Raw genomic sequence first — 21,988 nt, 5'->3', positions numbered from 1 at the left:
ACATGCCACTCAACTTTCAAATTTATTTACAGATGATATTCCTGAAGTTTAGATCATTTTCAGTGGTACCAAAAGCAACCGAAAGAAAAGAGGACATAAGTGAATTTCCATGTTACAAACCTTTGCATAAATTTGTTAGTTACACACAGTGCTTCAAACAAAAACACGCTAAGTAGCTATGCTTAATGAAACACAGAACAACATTTTAAGTTGACACCAGAGATAGTAAGAGTACAGCCCTATCAATCTGGAATTCCCCCACAACTAATGGGCCTTGTTGAAAAGCATGACTCATCAGCCCAGACGCACTGCCACAGCTGTATTACTTTCAGAACCTAAAAGGTACCTCTGCACTCTTCTCTGTACAGGTGGTTTTATCAGTTTGCTAGGTGTTGTATAGAGCTACTCACTGTTACCGTATTTCCATACACTCAGTTATTGAGACTATTTGTTTACATATGTAAATATATTGCCCAATTCACACTAATACTAAATTTAGATTTTGAAATATGTAAAGAATCTGATTATGTCTGAAAATGTAAGCTATATTAACATTCTGGAAGCAAAGAGGAAAAAAGTATTAATCTCCATTTAATGTCACATTTGTAAAAGGTAGCTAAGTGTTGATATCAAACAGCAACATTTTATTTTGCATTTAAATTACTTTGCTGCTTGAATGCTGAACTTTTTGTCTAAACAGCTTACTAGAATACGTATTTTCCTTGCAGCCTAAACATGAACTTACATTTCTGCTCTAGAAAGGTGATTTTTCTCCACAAGGCAAATCAGACAGCTTACCTTTCCTAGGGTGTCCAGTAGCACTGATCGCTTGTGTGTGATAAAGGCCATGCTTATTCTGCACACACACTAAGTGAGAATCTGCTTCAGTATTAAAACTTGCTCCAATACTAATTACATGTTCATTAGAAGAATTTACCACCTTCATCACCTGTCAATACAGAAGTTGTCATTAAACTGACAAATCTCATCACGCAGTACTCATTTTAAATACAAGACATTAGAAAAATCCAGCTCTCAAAACAAATCCCAATAATTATTCACTTAATCAATTCCAGAAAGTTTGAACAACACAATTCGCCATGACTAGCTAGAGGAACACTAAGCACGATCAAAAATCCTACTTCAGTAGAGAGGGATGAGTAAGTCTAAGTACCTCTGGACAATGTAGAATATCAGAGTTGTAGGGGTTTTGTTGGTCTTAAGGCCAAAATATGCATTAAGCCTCATGCAGTTTACTATTCAGGGTTTTTTGTTAAAGCTGAAGTAAACAAACTGTAATAAAAACTACACTGGCAAAAGAGTGGTGTGTGTTGTTTTTTTTTTTTTTTTTTTAAGTTTTAAGCAGCACACCACCATCAGAAAATGCATAAGAGAGAATCCTTGAAAATACATGCTAAGAGACTTTGAAGAAATTGCTTATTTTTCAGCATTTAGTAGTTATTCTAAAGGTCAACTTTTCACTTATCATTATCCACCTTCCAAGATATCCAGGAAGAAGGAAATGTATGGTCAGATAATTTCATGCCCTCCCCCTCCCCCCATCGCATGCTTACATCAGTTTAAAGTTCAAAGAATCTACTGCACAGCAAATAGCAAAGTAATCTATAGAGCTGCTATCAAGTGGAGAATTCACTTGCAGAACTGCCTGGAAACTGATTCAGAATAAAAACATTACAGCCTCTAAGATCCACACCCCCCCACCCCTTTTTTTTTTTTTTTTAATAGCTCATGTTAAAGATGTGACTGGTATTGTATGAAAAACAAAGACTAAAGCAGTTTGGATTAGAAAACTGATCTAGATGGTTTTACTCACCTCATAATACTTCCTTAGGGGTATTTTAATACAGCTTCTACCCATTTCCACATGAACAAACAGGTTGTCTATGGTATGCAAAGTATACTGATAATTTCTAAGGTCCTATAACAGACAAAGTTTTTACGTTAGCAGACAACTAAGTATAATTTTCTTATCTTTTATAACAAATATTACCTAGATAAAGTACTTTACATACACCCCTAAGACTTCTAAAGAATAATGACATTAAGGATGGCTAAAGACTTACATCACAGTAGGAAAATGTGATCAGTATGTGAAGGGTACCTTAGTGAATATATTAACAAATTTACAGCACTGACAAGGTAGCTCTAGCTACTTACCAGTGGGTTATTTAGACTATGGCTACTTTATGCACACTAGGATCTTACACTGTTTTAGGTAACAAAGTACTTCAACACCCTCCCTCTCTAAAAGAAAAGCAAAGCATGGAAGCCATCATCTAGACTAGTTTGTTTCCAGGCTCACACTCTATCCCCTACAGCTCTAACTTGTTGAGTGATAGCTTGAATACTGCACTGTTTCTTATACCTTCCTCTGACAGAAGTTACCATGCATCATCTCAACCACTTCTGCAAAATTTTCCCTATTCTGTTTTATTCCAGAAGAACATTGGGTATAAAATGATCTCATTTGACTAAGCAAATGAGCTAAGCTAGTAATCAGCTGAAAAAGGTTAGAAAAGGCTCTTGTCACCAGCTGAGCCAGGTAATCAGTATCTTCCTCAATCAGCACAGCTGTAGCAAGAAAGAAATTTACGAACACATCTCACTGCATTACAAGTTTCAATTGAACTGGCATTGTTTTAGCAGTATTAAGGATATACATCACAGATGCCCTTTGCCTCCATCATTTACTGTAGTCTAACAGTGTAGTCTAACAGGAGCTGGTGGAAGGCCAGGGCTTACGTAAAGCTGATAAGAGGGATTCAGGCTGGAAAGCGGAACATCTAAACAAGACTTACTGTCCTTGGGAGAGAAGCACATCCTGGAGAAATATGTAAGCTACTTATTGGGAACCATCTGAAACAACTAGTAGAAGTGTGATAAAAAGCACCCTCACGCAAACTATCCTCATCATAATACTAAAAGTCAGACCCCTCAAGCTGGAGACCCTGGCCCAAGCAGAGACCTCTCAACTTTGGGCATGCACAGAATATTAAAGTAGCACTGTAGCTTTAAGTTGAAATAAAAGAAATGTAGACCAATAGAAAACTGCTTGTGTAATTGCTTATCATATGCATAACTAGGCTGTATAAATACTGTACCTGTATGACTGAACTGTGTGCTAGCTTTGTGGAGCTACCACCTAGTATCCATCTCTGAGCAGGCATGAAATAAAAATACCTCTGCCCTGTGTGTATATTGGCATCTCGCACACTAGGTAAACGACCTCACACTTGTGGGATAACATTATACCACTACGTCAGTTACTTGTGTGGTACTAGATTTTATATGATCTTTACTTGAGGATTTGCACCACAGGTAGTTCAAAATGTAACATCAAGAGAGCATTTTGCAGTCATCTTACAATGATTAAACTCCTGCTGCATCAAAAGACCCAGTCCTGCCAAGGAGCATGTATTCCCACTGTCTGCTTCAAGCTGACAGTACAAACACAGCTATGAAGGAGAATCAGAGTAACTCTAATCCAGCTGAAAATAAGCTCCATAGAAGCCCCCTTCATCAGCAGCACAACATTAAGATTCCTCAAAGTCTGAAGATGCAATTCCACATTGGTACTGGCATTTCACCAATCAGGCAGGGAGCTGGCTCATGGAATTAAAATATGTTTTTTCTTAATGGAGGAATCTTACACTGTTTTTCAGATGGTGCAACTCCTCTGATTGACTCCTTATGTAATGACATGGACATCAACAGTGGCAAAAAGGAAAGAGGGGCCAAAGACTGCAGTTTCATCTCAGCTGTAATGGTCTCTAGACTCTTAAGAGAGGATTTAGTGATCACCTAAATAATATGTGTAATTCTCTCCACAACCTTACAACACTTTTCATAACAGCTTTAAGGATAAGTTCTACCTAAGTATTAGAAGAACATTACTGGTCAGGAATACAGGCTTACTGAAGTTTAAATCATATTATTTGGGTAACAGAGTAAAAAATTCCTCAGGGAATGGCATAAGTCAAGTCTGGAATTTATCTGATGATTTTGCCAAAACCTGAAGTTCTTCACATAGGACAGACTGGTTAATCGTGGTAAGGTTAAGCTTGTGTGACAAAGTAATTACTGTTACAGTTAGATCACAGCATCTGCCTGTCAAGTCTTTTCTTCAGATTCAAAAAAATGTCATGTTTAAGACTAGAATTCTTGCACCACACCAATGCTTGGAAGAGAAAAATGCAACTGAGCAACGATTACTACCAGCTTAAATGTAAATGTCAATATTTTTCTCATTCATTTAAAGCCATTTCTTACTACCAGAACTAATGTGTAACAATATAACATGAAAGATACAGCTTTCCTAACTCACATAGAAATACTCTTTGGTAAGAAAGTTTCAAGTCACATACAAATAACAAAACTGTTAGCCCTTTGCCAAAAACAACTGTGCTTTCAAGAATCAGAGTTTTGAGGATATTTTACACAATCTAAATTACAACAGGAAAGGAAGAGAATAAAACATTTACTCACAACAAGCAGATTCATAATTGTGTGTCCTATCTCTCCAAAGAGTGACTTCCGGTGCCTGAAACTTACTACAGGAGTTGGATATGCTAGGGTGGAGGAAGGGGAAGAAAAAAAAAGAGGTCATTGTTTACCTATTGCAACTGTAAGACTTGCTAATCCAAGTATGTATTTTTATTTTCAGCTATAGCCTATGTTTCTTAATCTCAGTATCTGACCAGCCAAAGGAACTAGAGCCCCTGCCTGATTCTCTGTCACGGACTGTCTTTCAGCCCACTGCATGGTTTCCCTACCCACGGTTAAATCCTACTGCAGTGTCATTGCATGGAGTCACTCTCCTAGTAGTAGTAATTTTGTGGCAGAGACTCGTTGCTGCTTTCATATGCTTTGTCAGCTATGTTTCTTGCAATAGGTAATCTGGACAGAAACATCTTGGGTTCAGCCTTTGGGTCACAAGCTGCAGGAGGGGTTGTAGGTCCTTGTAGTTGCTTGAATAAGAACACCACACAAGTTAACCTCTGCTTCCACGTTAATGCTATAATACAAAGTGAAGTACCACTTAGTATTGGTAAGCAAGAATAGAGTGAATGAGAATGTTCATCCAAAGTAATATGCTTTGAAGTCCCATGGCTGCAATGAGAAACACGTGCAGATGGAAATTAGGGAAGGCAATGAGATGCAGGAGACCACAATATGAAGCCATTTGAAAACAAAACCATTAGCATAGCAAAGTCAGGACCATGAGGTCAAAGATGGGGGGGGTGACCAAAAAAAAAAGGGGACCAAAAAAGGTTGATAAGGGGAAGAAGAATGACAAAGAAGTTACCACCCTTGTCAACACATAGACAGAAGGCTGGCCAGTAGAAATCTGCTATGGACTCAAGAAATCCATAAACAAGTGAGTGATACGTATTTATGTATCTTGCATATGTATTTTTTAATACATAATATACATATCTATGTACATTGTAATATTTATATTTATGGACTTGCAGCTTCTAGAATGGTAGGCTTATTTATCAAAAATGCAAGGTCAGGAAAGTTGTGTATGATACATTTTTGAAATCCATTCTGCTTAAGCAACAGCTGCATGCTGCACCTGCTCTCTAAGTCATAAGCAGCAGTGCAACAGGAAACAAAACAGTACCTATACAGCTAAATTAAGTATCTGTGTTATTCAAGCAAGTACCCAAACAACTCTAGAAGGCATTTAGGACAGTATCTACTTTCAGGTCTTGCTCAAACTAGCTTTATCTGTTCAAGGCAATGGGAATCTACGTAAACACTTTCCTTTGGTAAGCCTGAAGGAGAGTCAATGTAAATCTTGTTGGGAGAGCAGAAAATGCTCACATCAGCCTGCAACAGCCTGTGGAAGGTAATTCCCATATGGAGGCTGCGTCACTGCACAAGCTCTGGTGGTACACATTTACATACTCTCCATCCACCTCACTTTGAAAGAATGCCTCCTGCATTTTTACAGGCCTAGAGATTTTAGATGTATTAATTAGCAAGTTATCCTTATAAGTAATGAATACTTTTATTCATTTTATGAAGCAGTAATATTTTGCCAATATACTCAACTTCAGTAATTTAATTCAAAAAAACAATTAGTCAGAGTTGTAAATTTGGCTTGTGAATTTCCCTTCAAACTTTTGCCCATGACAACAAAAGTCAGACATTTTGATACTTTACTACTGTCAGTTTTGGTTTCTTAGCTTTCTCATCAGCTAAGAACAGGGAAAAAAAAAAAATCAAGCAGGGCAACGTAAATTCCCAAGTGTCTCAACAGGTGGCTTCCCATGTATGAAACATGAGTCTTACACAAGTGTAATACAAAATACTGCAAAGATTATTTTAAATATTTTGCTTGTCTAAAAATCTTGTTTTTTCCAAAGGGAATTTTAAATTTATGCAGTTAAAACTTACCCCCATATTCTGCTCCCAATCTCAACATTAAACGTATTGGAAAAACTTTCGCCCAGGGTATTTCCAGCTTATGGATGAGAATGCCACAAAGAAAAGGGTTATCTGGTAGAATCTGATCATCAAGTTTCTGAAAAGTTGGTGAAACAAACAGGAATCCTCCATGCTCTTTGTTACCGAGAAAGTTTTCAGTAAAAGTAATGTTGTCCATGTTTCTTATTAACCTTCCTGTAGAAAGAGGAACAGAGAGTCTTTGCACATCTGGAAAAGTAATACATTAGTGTCAAGAAAACTATTCTAACCAGTGGTCTCCTACAGACTTGCAAGCCATACGGTGTATCTCACATCTTCCTGAAAGTCTGACAGACATCTAAACCCATAGACTAAATGCTCTATATTTACTAACTAAATGAACTTGAAGATGAAATTAGGGTCTTCCAAACAAATGCCAAAAACCCTGAAGTGTACAATGTTCCAGCACACACCAACTGATGAACTTCGATTAACAGACCTCAAATATTTACATACATAAGAGTATTGTACTTCTAACAAATGAAGTTCCAGATGTCTGAAACCATAGACTCAAGGACTTATACGCAGAATTTCCAACACAATATGACAAAACAACAAAAAACCCTGCAAACAGGACATTTACAGAAGTATATGGAACAAAAACTTAAATTATTTTCTTCCTGTTGTTTAATTAGAACACAAGACTAATACTGCAAGGTTTTTCAACAGAATCATTAGATACTTACAAATACCTGAAGAAAAATTACAGTTCAACTTCCAGCTTTAAAGATCAGCAAGAAGATATTATAATATAAAAAGTTAGACATTAAAATTACATACCTTTCACTGCATCCTTATAGATGTCAATAAATAATTTTAATATTTCACTAGGAAAAATCTCTTCATCTGGCAAACACTGCAACAGAATGACAATTTCTGCCTGACCCAAACCATGTAGTCCGTTTGTTGAGAAATACCAGCACTTTTCTGAAGAATCTTTAATTAGAAAGATAGATACAACAGTAATGCTGTTTTACAGTCAGAAAAAGAAAGCTGCATTTAATGGAAAAGAAAATGTGCACTACTTACAAGTTATTAGCTTGACATTCACAAGCAAGTTTGCATTTAAGATAAAAGTTAATGGATTAGGACCTCCTTCCACAAGAAGCAAAGTGACCTGTTGGTGAGATGGACGTTCTTCCACTACAGGATCTAAATAAATCAACACCCAATTTAGTTCAACATGTCAGCCAACTACCTAAAACAAGAATTACAGATCATAGCATATGAAAGACTGTCCCATCCTCCTATTTTAAGAGGGTGGTAATTATTCTCAAACTTAGAATAGCTACAGATCAACCAATTAATAGCTTACCCTAGGATTCAAGGAACATATAAAAATAAAGCAGCAACTTGTAGCAAAGGTGCAAACTAGGGCTATCATTCATTTGGTAGTTACTGACTAATTGTGTATGCTGTCTCCTCATCCATATACTGGTACTGTTAGTTACCATCCATGAGCACTGTCATTACTATAATGCACTTAAGTGATGAAGTTTTCTTTTCATAACATATTGATCTGGTTAATAATGCATGTTCAATTATCCAACAATCTAATGTGCAGTAAATAAATGAGGGATTAGAATTGTATTAAAATACAAGTTATATATACATAAGTTGACATTTAAAAATCTGGCATCAGGTGATTAAGTATTAACAATTTTCTCAAATTTTACCTTTTCCCTTTTCACCCACTGCAAGCAAAAGTGGTGGCAGATTATCACCATCAGGAACAAGGCTGATCTCTTTACGAACACAGTTTTCAACACCACGTAGTGCTCTGTAACTTGAAGGCCTAACAGGCATATCACTTGTAGTCTGATCAACTGAGCTGGAACTAGTCTTCTCAGCTTCTGCAGTAGGAGAACACTCTTTAGTTTCTAGAGTTACAGATTTATAACTATATACCACCTCACTCTGGCCTGGAATGGCCTGCTGTGCACCATCTGAAGAAACAGAAGGACATAATTCCTCCATTCTTGTAATAATATTAATTTCTTCCTTAGGTTTTGGATTTACATCAGTTAATATGTCATCTTCCGCTGGGTTTGCAGCCTATGAAGAAGGAGGAAAGAAAAATATCTACACTCTTGTCTCACAACAAGCTAAACTTTTATTACTAGCATTCTAGAAGCAAAAAGAGAAAGAACTCTATCACAAATACTGAGAATGCATTTCCTCTAAACAAGAAGAAAGCCATCAAATCTCTCCTGGATCTCCCCCCCCCCCCCCCCTTTAGGAGTTATATTAGGTGAAGATGCATCATTCATTTGTTTGGTAACACAAAATTTGTATCAAAGCACTGCAGATTAGTCATTTTAGCATACAACAGTCAGATGTAATACAGTCAACAATAAACCAAGTACCCCTCCAGGAATCTGTTTAGTATTACTGTTTCCCCACTCATAGCTACTGAACATTGTCATCATTGTAATTTGCCATCACTGGGATCAGCAGTTCAGTACTGCAAGTGTATTTCTATTTCTACACTACGTACTAATAGCTGAGTCTAGCATTTTACAGTCCGATTCATTTCTAGTTTGGAGTCAAACCTATGCTGCTCCCCCAGCAAAATGGATATGGCAAGCTGTGAGCACAGGCACATTAGGATTTGTTTTGGGCTTTTTGATGACAAAAAACATATCGTCTTTCAAGTATGTTAGACTTGCATCCTATCTCAATAGGGAAGATTTTGCATTGCAACAAGAAAAAACCTACCAACTCTATGCTTGCCCTGTAATATTCTCCTGGTAAACCACCAGCTTCTAGCAAATCCTCTGCTTAGTGTCTCGGGTGAGGGGAGGAGGGAAGACACCAATCCCCAAAATAACACCCCACAAACACACAGACAAAAAGATGACTAAATTGGCCTCTAATCGACTTCTTCCCCACGAATTTGCTTGCTGGTGTTTCGTATCACTTTATAGTTTTGACCTTCATAACATCCTGTGGCAGCATGTTCAGGATTATGTGTTACCCAGTAAAGTACATCCTTTGCTTTAGAGCTGCAGTATGGTGATTTTGTTCAAGCTTCTGAAGCTGCATACAACCATCAACTAATTGTTTCCTACACACTTTGTCCATGCTGCTTTCCATTTTAGACATTGCTTGTCTTTTGCAAGTGAAAATATCCTTCTTTTTCCCCAAAATGGAAGACAGCCTATACCTTTTGATTACTGCAACTTACTGGAGTCCTTCCTTGTTCAAATGAAGTCACATTTACTATTATCCATTCTTCATTAATTAAGGCTGGTTTACATGCTATACAGCTGGTAACTATTCAGATCCTCCGTATGGAGGATCAAATAATAATGATCTGGCCTGGTCGTTAGCTTTACTAATGTGTTTTAAAAACTCTTGAATGCTGTTAGCATCACAGAATTTATGTTATCACTGGAGACAGTGCTTCAGAGCTATGTTTTATTTTAAAAAGGCTCCAGTTGAGGAATCTCTACAAATCTTTCCACAGCAAACTTATTCCACTTCTTTGGACTTTTCTTGTCAAGTGCAACTAGTTCAACACCATAAATATGATCTATTATAAAAAAGCCAATCCCCCACTCAGTTCAACATTAGTTCACATTAGAAGCAGTAAGTGGATTTTGCTGCACCCTGTAAGGTAGTATTCTAGGGCATTAAGCAACTTCTGGTTAGTCTAATCCAACAAGCAAACTATAGCAAGCCACTGGAAAAAAACCCATGAACTTCTACTACAAGCATGTTGTAAATGACAGGTTTCAGAACTATGGCTGAGGTTACCTTCATAAAAGTAGTTAATCAAAGGCTGTGTAGAAGAAAAAACTTGTTTTGGAAAATTTTCTGTCATACCATTTTTAAGTTCACATACACCCCAAAACAAACATGGTTTCCTTTGAAGTATGATCTACAGAATATTTGATCCAAGGACTTCACAGCCACCCCCCAAAAAATAATCAAGTATTGGCTCAGATTCCAAAAGCTGTGAAGCAAAAGTAATATTATGGTATGTAAGGGGCCCCATCAATAGCAAGCAAAGGTATTTCAAGAGGTAATTCATGCACCTACACACACTTCTTAATTCATACCATATGCATCTCCGGCAAGTCAGGGTTTACTGGACTCAAGTCCTGTGATGACCTCTTTGCTCCAGTTGAAAGTTTTGTTGTATCTGCCACTTCGCCATTTGGCAATATACCGTCTGCAAACCAAACTCTCCTCTGTTCTTTGGGGCACAACCCTAAGAAAGGTTAAGAAAACAACACTGCCTTCATAGTATTGTACTGTTCTAATAGCTGAAAGGGATAAAAATTAAGCCCCTTCTCTCCCCATCCATTTACTGGAACCAAGCACAGGTAGACAGTTTGACATCAGCCAGTCTCCAGTCAGGCAAATACATGCAAAAAATCTCACACTTGCAGAGGAAGCTGCCATGCTACAGTTAAATCTATCAATTTCTATATAAGGAAGGCTACTTCCTCAATCATCCCTCTGTAGTAAGATAAGAATGAAGTGCTAGTAAGCAAGTGAAGAATGAAGAATCACAACTAAAAGATGAAATACACTCGAAAAAAGTTAGCTTATCACTTTGTTTAAAAACTTCTTTTCATTGAAGAAGGTCAGATGTTTATTAAAAGTGGAACAAAGACACTACTTCGCCACTAATCATTTCTATTTACACAGAGAATGAGCCCCTACTGCTCCCTAGGAACTTTTCCCTAAACAACTACTTTGTTTTTTCTGTAAGACTGGCAGTTGCAACACAAGCCAGAGATCTCCTAAGCTATATAAAAGTGATGAAAGTAATATCTACACACCCACAAAAACCCCAACAATATAAACAGAGAGGACAATGAAAAAAAATAACATCCACGTTTCATAAATGGAGACTTAAGACAGATTTGGTCAAGCTCATACATGGCATCAAAACTGGGAACTAAGAGTAATTTTCCAGTGTCCCAGTTCACAGCGTTTCCATTTCCCACAAAAAATATCACTATACCAAGTATGTATACATGATGTGATAAACAACTCTTTCCAAAGAGATGCTGAAAGTGTTAGATATATGATACTGTATTTAGCATACCTTCAATACCAGGTTGTTTTAGTACTGAGATAGGTAACAATGTAGAAGGTGAAGGAGAGCTAGCACTACCAGATATCTGGGCTTCCTCCAAAGGTGGAACAGCAGAAGAATTCTCAGAGGAGATACTGGAATTGGGGACAGGACCAGTTGGACTCATCATTCTTTCAAATGCCTGTGCTAAAAAAAATGTGGTTAGTTTTTAAGATCTCACAATTGATTAAATTTCATTTGCAGTGCAGTACTATGAGTGGGTTTTTTTTTTCCAAGAGCAGTGCACAATTTGTGAGCTAGTTATGAAAGATGAACACTCAAGCTATTGTACAGAAGAAAATTTAGATTTCTTGATCTTCCACCTGCACATTTGCCTAATTAGTTCCTAACATAGAAATAGACCTCCTTGTACATCTTGCTACTGTTGCAGTGTCTACATTGAACCATATGATCCCTGTACCTTGGTGCAAATACATGTATCACATTTATCAAATCAAATTCCATTCAGGTGGCATATTAAAAGTCTGGTATGTTTTCAACTTATTTAAATATTAATAATCAGGACCACAATTTTTTCTCCTGATGTTTCCATAAGCATCCATGCTTAGCTTTCAGTTAAGAAAAGGTTATCTTATGATTCAATTACTGTAGTACTGTTAAGTAACTTGTAAAAATATCAGGACAGAAAGCTACATAAAATAGGCACATGTGAGAACAAGCAGCGGTATGGCCTTTAAACACACAGAAGGCTACTGTGGAGGGAGGATCACTTTTGCTAGACTCCTGACACAGATGACCCAATAGCATAACTTTGTATTTAGTCCTACAGAATTCAAACCCACTTTTTTAATAAAAAATAACCAGCTTGCTACTCAAAGTTTAAAATAAGAACTGAAATCAATCTAGTGGTACAATTATTCTCTTCCTCCCTCCATCTCAGAAATAGGAAAACATACACCAATTAAAGTAGTGAAGCTCCCCCAAAAGAACAAAGATTAAAGAGATGCTAGCTGTACCTATTCTTCTTTAATGATTACTGTAATTACTCAAAATTTTTACCTTTATTAATATCACCATAACAGCCAGTACAGACTCTTGCTTCCTTCTCCATGTATTGTAGTTTGCATTTTCGTTTGCAACAGCTACCACAAAAAACCTGAACCAGAAAAAGACTGAATTAAATATTATAGACAAAATCCCACTATTTCCTGAATTAAGTTCCTGGTTTTATTTACTCATTTTACTAAAACAGACTGCATTATATAAAGCATGCATACACATTTTTGGAAGTAGGGAAGGAGAAAAGGAGCTTTAGCATATGTATCTTACAATACATTTCTGTTTGGGGAGAAGGGAAAGTACTAGACTAAAAAGGCTTTTATGAAAAAGGCTTTTACTGCATCCAGTTCTGGGGTCCCCAGCACAAGAAAGACATGGACCTGTTGGAGCAGCTCCAGAGGAGGGCCACAAAAATGATCAGAGGGCTGAAGCACCTCTCCTATGAGGAAAGGCTGAGAGAGTTGGGGTTGTTCAGCCTGGAAAAGAGAAGGCTCCAGGGAGACCTTACTGTGGCTTTTCAATATATAAAGAGGGCTTGTAAGACAGATGGAGAGAGACTTCCTACCAGGTCCTGTAGTGACAGGACAAGGGGCAATGGTTTTAAACTGAAAGAGGGCAGATTTCTATTGGATACAAGGAAGAAATTTTTTATAACAAGGGTGGTGAGACACGGGAACAAGTTGCCCAGAGAAGCTGTGGATGGCCCATCATTGGAAGTGTTCAAGGTCAGGTTGGACAGGGCTCTGAGCAACCTGACCTAGTGAGAGATGTCCCTGCCCATGGCAGGAAGGTTGGACTAGATGCTTTTTAAAGGTCCCTTCCAAACCAAACCATTCTATGATGCTATGATTAAGAATCTCAAAAGCTCCACAATTTGGGCCAAACTACGAAGTCTGCCAAGTCTGCTTTTGATCCGGGGTTCCTCCTATCCTGTTTGCCAGAACCGCACCACAACCTATCCATACCATAAGCTTTTGAAATTTGTCAGGTATTTCTGTTGGACCAAAGCAATCCTTAGATGTCTACAAACCAGCCTTCCACAAATGGCCAGGAACGCCCACATTACACAGCTAAGCACTCAGCTCTTGCCAATACTCTCAGATTCAGCTGTAAAACAGAGCAGCACCTAAAATTTCTTGCTGTGAGCAGATTCAATCACATAAGGCCAGGTGCCCACAAAATAGCTAAAACTGGATTTAAAAAAAAAATTTTTTAAGATCATAGCTGGAATACAGTTGCATAGTGATTAGAAAACTCTTCAAAGAAATACACTTGTTTGATTCTAAACCTTCTGCAGCCTAATATTCAAGCCTGTATCTTAATCTCTCATGAACAAACCTTCAGAAAAAAAACCACAATACGTACACAACAGAGCAGCAACAAGGAGGACACAAGTGATATTATATTGACACTCTTATCTGGAGTGATAAGAAGAATTCCAGGTTGCACCACCGATTCCCAAATTCACTCCTACTTCTGTTAATTCCATAACTATCTTACATTAACCAACACTGATAGGAACATGGACTGAACCCCAGAATTGGGTCAGATTTGCTTTACTGCTTCAGTATTATCTCTGAAGATAACTGCTGCAATCTCCCATTAGGATTCACATAATGGTTAAAACAATCTAGTCTCACACCAGCAAAGAGCCATTCCTTATCCACTGTATGTTGCACCAAGTCTCTCCATAACAAGTGTTATCAGTTTGTCATGAAATTCCAACCTGCCTCTTCTACCTCACAGACAACTATCTAAGCCAGAGCTCACTACTTCCCAAGCTATTTACTAATGCTGGCTCAGGAACTATGGTGGCTAAGTAGGCTCCCCAACTCTGTCAGAAAGAATAAGCATAGTTGCCTTCATGTTACTAGCTCCCTTCAGCAAAGTATTTTAAAAGCTTGCTGAAGACTGCTTTGAAAGAACAGAACATGCTCTTCTACTGCAACAGGATATATACCCTGTCTATTTTCAAGCAGAGATGGGGAAAAAAAAGTGCGCCTCTTTAGCCTGGACTACACCTGCACAATCCCATTCAAAGAATTGTCTCTAGGAAAGCTGTTTTCTGCAAGAGTTCCCATAAGTATCTGGTGCTTTTCTCACTTTTCCCTTATGTTCTTTCAAGGGTGATCTGCAAGTTTTCAAAGAGTCCCACCATTTTTAGCTATATGCAGACTCTAGAGTCAGTATTAGCCTTTACAAGAGGTATCTTTTGAAACCTTGGTCTGACAGAAGCCTTCTACCACTGACCAGAGTTAAGTGGAAAGACCACTAAAAGTCTTCTGCTACTGCTAATTAACTCCAGGAAAACAAAGTGGATTAAGGGGAAAAAAATTAAGTTATTACAAGTGAACTCCTTTAAGTAGGAAAAGTCACTGTAAAAACAGTAACACTTGATCACTGCAATATGAGCTCAAAAAGAAACTATTCCAATTGCTTCTGCATTAGTGTCACAGGTAATTTACCTCAACTGAAAATGCACACAGCTCAGTGAAGATGTTAAGAATGTAATTGGTGAAGATTAATTGCTAATCAGTTACAATCCACCTTGGGCCTTCAAATGCTAAGCAGTACAATCCTTTGCAATTGGTATTTTCCTCTTACACTTGGTGCCACTGGGACCCACAACAGAGGAGGCAGCTTAATCCTAATGCACAGGAGAGAAGAGGTGAAGACAAACTAAGGGACAGGTAATGTAACAGGGGACAGGAGATAAAGGTGAGGCTGCTGAGCAAAGAACCTGATTGTCTTTGAGCTAGGAAGAGGAAGGGTACTACAACAAGAGACAAACACCTAAATAAAGAAACTGTGAAGCTGTTTGGCCTCACAAGTGCTGCAGATGGGAGAGAAAGAAGGGACCACTACCCTCACACTTCCCTCCAGCACAGAAGCCAGAATTCACAAGCGTTGCCATTTTCATTGATTAAAAAAAGCTGCAGGACGACATGAAAACCGTACAATTGTCTTCCAGAACAGTCCACAGAGGACGACTGTGAATTCCTACCAGTTTCTCCTTATGTCTAAGTGGTTGAAAACACAACCACCCACAACATGTCCACAAGGAACATCTTGTTAGTTTGTTTTAAGACAAAAAGTTACTATTAAAAAGACAAAAAGTCTTACAAGGCAGAAAGTTAAGCAGTTGCACATTCAGAAAAGCTATGACAGAGTTACAACCGCATAGCACTCCAGTATCAGTAAAGTTCAGATGATCCATACTGCCTTCACTCATTCTTCCAATGAAGATGCATTGCAATGCCCCCTCTAATTACACTGTTCTGCCAAAACCCCCTCTGTTAACACACAACATTAACAACACTAACAGCTGATGGTTGTAAACAGGACTGTGTGGTGAAGGGTGCTTTTATCCCCATCTCTAGACAAGGTGCAAGAAACTTCACAGTGAACGTAAACAGGAACTTGCCTGTTTACATTCAGTCAGTCACAAGTCAGTCAGTCTTATGACTAAAACGAAACCCACTCTGAAGAACTATGTTTTAAACTGTTACAAAACTTCAATAGGATATTCTGCCAAGTGATTAAGTTCAATGACTTCTAGGTTGTCACAATGAGTTCTTATCTTTCTTGGCACCCAAATTCAGATCTACATTTTAATTCACACTTACTGCAGTTGACGTAAACGGGTACTATGCTTTGAATATGCAGTGCTAGAAGAGGCATCCTGGGAAAAAAAATCACCAAGCCTCTCCAGATGCCTCTCAACACTGGGGATGCAAAAAGTTAGTAGAGTACTGACATAAGTCTTTGCTATATCCCCTCATCCATAAAGCTTACAGAGGAACAGTGAAAAATAAGTTCATTAGTATTGTTAGTATTTCCATTTATACACTAGTACAAGTGCAAGCCACAGTAGCTCACAAGGGAATTCTGGATTGAGAATAAGCTTTGACATTATTTACTCACTGCAGAAGACCACAGGCTGAATAAAGTTCTACAGATTACTTGCTCAGTTGGTGAGTACGACTCACCCCACAAAAGTAGCACACTTTTCCCCTGAGACAACTCCCCTAGAAAATCATACATCTAAACACACAAGAGGACAGATTTAGGCTAGTCCTTGCATTAGTACTGCTGTTGCAGCTCCTGAAAGAATGCAATCCTTCGAGATTCATGGACAGCGTTTTACAGCTAGTATAACCACTTACCTGAATTCCAAACATCACCACCTTGTTTTTAAGCTTAAATACTTAAGCTTAATTTAAAAGCTGAGTAAAAAGCTGATTCACTATGACTACTATGAAGTAGTCCACTGTCTCATCTTCCTTGTCCTATGCAAAACACATTACTCTAGCCAGCAATGGAAGCTAAAATAAGAAAGTTCTCTGTATTTCCCTTTAATTATTTTCACAAAAAAGGTCATATGTTTCTTAATTAATATCAGTCTTTTCCAACAGTCTAAGTTTCTATGAAGGAAAAATAAGATTAGGGGTTTTTTTAAATAAAATTCTTTGGCCTAGAAATATTCTTTATTTTCTTATCTTTTAATATTTTATTATCCTTCTGTATTTTCCTTATCCCTAAACCAGAATTCATTTGTTTTCAGTAACACAGGACCCCCTTCTAATAGCTTACCTTTCCGCATGCACGACAGTGGTGTCGTCTTTTTGTAAATGTGAACTTGACTTGGCAGTTCATGCAGTTGGGTGCCTCTGAATCAGGAACCCACAATGGTTGTTTCCATGAGAGTGCTGCAGGTATTTTAAGTGATTCTACATTTTCAGATGTCTGATTTCCTCCAGCTTCAGAGCTGCTTTCCCCAGAGTGCACAGGGTCAGAATTTTTACCAGCATTTACGCTGGTGCCTGAGTGGGAAGCTTCTGGGGTAACAGAACCGGCTTCCTGGTTTTCTCTCTCAGGTGCATCTGTTCTATTCAGTTGTCTCTGACCAACAGCTCCTTGGGAAAGGCCAAGCAACTGCTTTGGTCTTGCACCTTCAGTACAAACATTAGAAACTAGTGCTTCACTACCACTCTCAGTCACGTCCTGAATACGAGACATAGTCTCTTCTGTTGCAGATTCCAATTCATTGGCAGTAAGAGATACTTTAAGATTGCTATTAATGCTTGTTATCTCCTCCAGTTTTGCTTGCATATGTTCTTCAGTGACCTCTGTGAAATCCAGGTTGTTCACATTTGTTAAATTCCCTTCATCTGCATCAGCTTCCATTAAGTTACTATCATTGTTTGAAGACTTCAATACGTTGGACTGAAGACTTTGTCCATACAAGAAATCATCAAGCTCAGCATCACTTATTAGAGTATCACTTTTAAAAACATTCTCCTCAACAGTAAAGTCACCCATAAGTGGGCTAATATTTTCATTGTAATAAGAGTCTATACCAAGATCATATGGCTCAGCTTCATATTCTAGAAAAGCAGAAGCAAAAGCTTTTATTTGCTGAGAGTCACTGTCATCAATTACATTCTCAGTATCATACTTCTCTCCATCTGTACTTTTTTCCACAATACTTTTGTTGATTTTAGCTATATACCCTTCCTGTTCATGCAAGTCAGTGTTTTCGCAGGATTCCCTACCTGAGAGATCAGTTTTAGACTTTCCAGCATGAACAGTTAAAATATCACTAATAACCTCTGCCATTTCATTTTGAGGTAGAGGATTAACTTTTTCGTCCGTTACAACTGATGAACCACATATAGATACAGGAAGTGGAAGACATGATAGTGAGGTCTGGACACCCTCAACTGAAATACACGAAGTTGAAACACTGTTCAGTATTTCATTGCTATTAAGTTCTTCACTACCTACATTATCTTCTGTGATTTTCTTTCCCAATTCTACTTTAGCTCCTGTTTGACATGAGGAGCCTGGTAAAACACAATTTTCAGGTAATGTTGCATGGCTTTTGTGCAGCTGAGGCCTCTTTGGCAGATCTGAAGGCATGGATTCAACATTACTCTCATCTTTTGAGTCCACCTTGTCTGTGGCACTTCTTCCATACATCTCTTTGCTTGCTGCAGAGCATGCACTTTCATCTTGTGGTTCACAAGGCAATTTTTCATATCCTTTCTCATCTTTGGGACTATACACATTCGAATTCTGTGATGTTACAGGGACACATGCAGTATTAAGGCGAGCCGTTTGTTCAAGGCGATCAAATACTTCACTGCACTTTACAGATTCTGTGCTGTGTTCATCATCACATGGATCCGAGATCTTTGCTGTAGCATAACTGTCTGATTTTAAAGCTAAATGATTAATCTCCTCCATTTCAAGATGTCCTGAATCTTGTAGCATTGAGTCCCCACCACTCTGCTCTGTACTTGAACCACTGCAACCAGCTGATGACACACAAGTAGGAACAGGTATGCAAGATGTGCCAAAGCCAAGCAAACCTTCACTGTACTGGAAGTCATCTGGCAACAACTTTTGAGTATCTTCATGAGCAGCCACTGAATGGATTAAGTTACCTGTGTCATTAACGAGATCGCACACAGGTACACTACACCTTCCGAGGTTTGAAGTCTGAATTTCATTTAAGGAACCACTGTCCACAGTGGACAAAAGATCAGGTCCAGCAACACCCTTCTCATTTTGTGGTGAGTAACTCAGAAGTGCTTCACTTGTTCCAATGTGGCTAGCTAGAGAGATTTCTTGTGATGAAGTACAATTGTTAGCATCCTCTTGCAGTTTTGGTGTTGGGTATACGTGTTGTAAGCAATCCAGAACTGAAGAAAGCGAATGGTGTTTTGAGTCATATGGGTTCTGAGGTGTTCTGTAGCAGTCATATTCATCTAGTTTAAGCAAAAAGAGATCAAAGGCAAAGTTTATAAAAGTCCTCTCTTTCCACAGTGCACTTCCTCTAAATCCCACCTATTCATCAATACAAGTTTTTATTTAGCACGTTATTCAAATTCCACAGTAACAATCATTTGACGAATATGATTATGCTGGAGAACAAGGCAGCACAGGAACTAACCTGTATTCTGTTCAAATTCATCAAGTATTTTGTCCAAGTCACAGACTGCAGCTTTAAAGTAACTGTCCATTCTAGTTACAGTTTTAGTGAAGCTTTAGCCTTCTTAAACCTAAAAAGAAAAAATACAGCGTTTCATTTGCAGCATTTTGCTGTTTACAAAGTCAAAGTGTTATTATTAGAAGACAACTTCTATGAAGTATTTTTTTCTTTTTAGTAACACTTTCTTCTCTCTCCATGTAAACAAAATGTAAGTACAAACAGGGCTGCAGACTGTCAGCCTCTATGTACTCTGAATACGCTCTACAGTATACTTGGTACACCATGCACATTACACTCAAAAATTCACCTTAAATCAGGAAATTGGGGCTTCCTTATTAAAACCAAATGTATCTGAAAGCACATACTAGGGCATTATAATGTCAGGAAGTTTAAACCCCTAGACATTTTACACCACGCAGTTCACAGGCAAAAAACCAAAGTAGGCCATCATTACCCTCGCAACACAAGTGAACTGTTTAAATAAATGATGCCTACATAATTCCAGACATTTCATGCTTTAAACTGCAGGAGGAAGCACAAAAAGTATACTTCTGTTGGCAGGAGTGCCAGCAAGGAAAAAGCCTCCTTTAGGAGTTCAAACCTGACAGCCAGTTCAACACTGAGCATGCCAACATAAGACTTGAGGAAAGAGATTCTCTTAGTTCCCAAGCTATCCAACCAGTCAACCTCAATTTACTTTCAGCTATGACTAAACACAGGCTAAAACCTAAAATATATCAGGACTATAAAGCAGATAACCAGCTGAAGCACTGAAGTATGACACAGTTGTCTTAACAGAGAGCTGCAATATGTTTAAGCAGGTTGAGGTCAGTACTCCTCCCCACAATGACCAATCAGCTGCCTTTAAATCCTCCTCTTAAACCTTCCTCCAAGGCCAGGAAAAAAAAAAAAAAAAAACAACAAAAACCAGCATGGTAGTTCAGCTCATCGTCTCTACTCTACTCAAAACATAAAACCCACTAACTCATTTACTTTCTCTGAGACCCAAACAAAATCTTTTTTTTTAAATCTCTTTTTAGAGACTTACAAACTCATCAGAAAGCTATTTATTAATCACATTGCCTATTGCAAAACATCCTGTTTCATTTGTTTAATGAACATTTCCAGCCACTCAATGTTACACCTTTTTGGTCACTCTGAAGTGCTTTCTAATTCCCCATCTTTTTCATGTCTGAACACCCATACAGTGCAATTACCTATAAGATATAATCGAGATGTTATTTACACTTCCCTTAAGCAAACAGAAGGGACTCAGATCCCTTTAGTCTAATGTCTGGAAACTAGATCTGTGGAGGTCTGTCTAGTTTTCCTTCTACTCTTATTAGTCTCCACTTTGGCTGACTTCATACCCTACCCAATTCAATGTACTTTGACCATCTAGTACTTTCTCTTCTCAAAGCTTAGAGCCCAAAGAAATACTTAAATCCTCTCGTATCACTTATGCCACACTGCAGCTACCGATCTAGATTCCAGGCCTTGCTTACTCCATTGAGGTGTAAGGTTACTTAAGTAAGACACTTCCTTACTCCACTGAGGTGTAATCTCCACTGAGGTTTCCTCTCACTGAATGGTTCAGATCGGGCGCATTCACTTACTACCACATTAACATGCATGTGACAAGAATACTTTTTTAAGCTAATATATAGTTCAAATAGAGACTTGCAAAGCACAAGAAAGGTGAAACAAATAGTATGCATCACAACTTAGTGCAGTACTTTGTGCTATATAAGCAAAAAATAAACAATCTGAATGCACCACTGTATCAATATCCATGGCCATGAATTAGTCACTCTAATGGTCTTCAGCATGCTGCACCATACATCAAGTCTCTCAGCTATCTAATGAGCATCAAATAGCACCAAGTACATACTTAATGCCATTTCTCTTACACTCATTTGAACACAGTTCTTGCCTGTAACAATCACCTCATTTCACAACCTCCTGGTAAGTGGAAGATTACAACTTGAAATGGAAGTTATTTCACCTAAGACCCTTACAAGGTTAACAGCCTTTGGTGATTCATTGAGAGACATTAAAGTACAGATCCCATCCTCAAAGCATATATTTAAGGACAGCAACAAAACTGATGTTCAAAAATTAGTCTAACAGATCATATAAACTAGAAATATTGAAGGATTATGAGAAAACTGGGGATCAAGAGATACATAATGCTGACTTATTCTCTGTAGGGGTACATTATACAACCTTACTACTCAGGTACAACTTAAGTGCAGATTAACAGCTGTGACCAAAAGGGGTGGTGGTCACAGGCCCCTCACCACTCTCCAGCCACACATTCCCCAAGCCTTTGTTTGTACTGGCACCCACCCTAACCTCATCCCACAAGACGCCAGCTCAGAGAG

The 21,988-nt window shown here is 38.2% G+C and overlaps 1 protein-coding gene across 3 annotated transcripts in view; it reads right to left on the bottom strand.

Moving 5' to 3' along the window:
• The window catches only part of ZFYVE16 (zinc finger FYVE-type containing 16), a 32,404-nt gene that overhangs the window by 5,256 nt on the left and 5,160 nt on the right, over window positions 1-21,988 (bottom strand). For 2 of the 3 annotated variants that reach the window (XM_075526499.1, XM_075526497.1), the window contains exons 2-13: window positions 19,566-19,674; window positions 17,201-19,380; window positions 12,608-12,704; window positions 11,558-11,734; window positions 10,560-10,711; window positions 8,172-8,550; window positions 7,525-7,647; window positions 7,276-7,431; window positions 6,427-6,651; window positions 4,507-4,589; window positions 1,835-1,939; window positions 799-949 (exon numbers count right to left, since the gene is read on the bottom strand). In XM_075526499.1, the coding sequence (XP_075382614.1) occupies window positions 799-949; window positions 1,835-1,939; window positions 4,507-4,589; window positions 6,427-6,651; window positions 7,276-7,431; window positions 7,525-7,647; window positions 8,172-8,550; window positions 10,560-10,711; window positions 11,558-11,734; window positions 12,608-12,704; window positions 17,201-19,380; window positions 19,566-19,635 (3,898 nt within the window). In that variant the 5' untranslated portion in view covers window positions 19,636-19,674. The remainder of the gene's footprint in view (window positions 1-798; window positions 950-1,834; window positions 1,940-4,506; window positions 4,590-6,426; window positions 6,652-7,275; window positions 7,432-7,524; window positions 7,648-8,171; window positions 8,551-10,559; window positions 10,712-11,557; window positions 11,735-12,607; window positions 12,705-17,200; window positions 19,381-19,565; window positions 19,675-21,988) is intronic. The other variant, XM_075526498.1, reaches the window with a different exon arrangement.

Source organism: Mycteria americana, chromosome Z, assembly GCF_035582795.1.
Source record: "Mycteria americana isolate JAX WOST 10 ecotype Jacksonville Zoo and Gardens chromosome Z, USCA_MyAme_1.0, whole genome shotgun sequence".
Lineage (NCBI taxonomy): Eukaryota > Metazoa > Chordata > Aves > Ciconiiformes > Ciconiidae > Mycteria > Mycteria americana.
The sequence above is the reverse complement of the archived record's forward strand: the minus strand, read 5'-3'. Positions and strand labels throughout refer to the sequence as shown.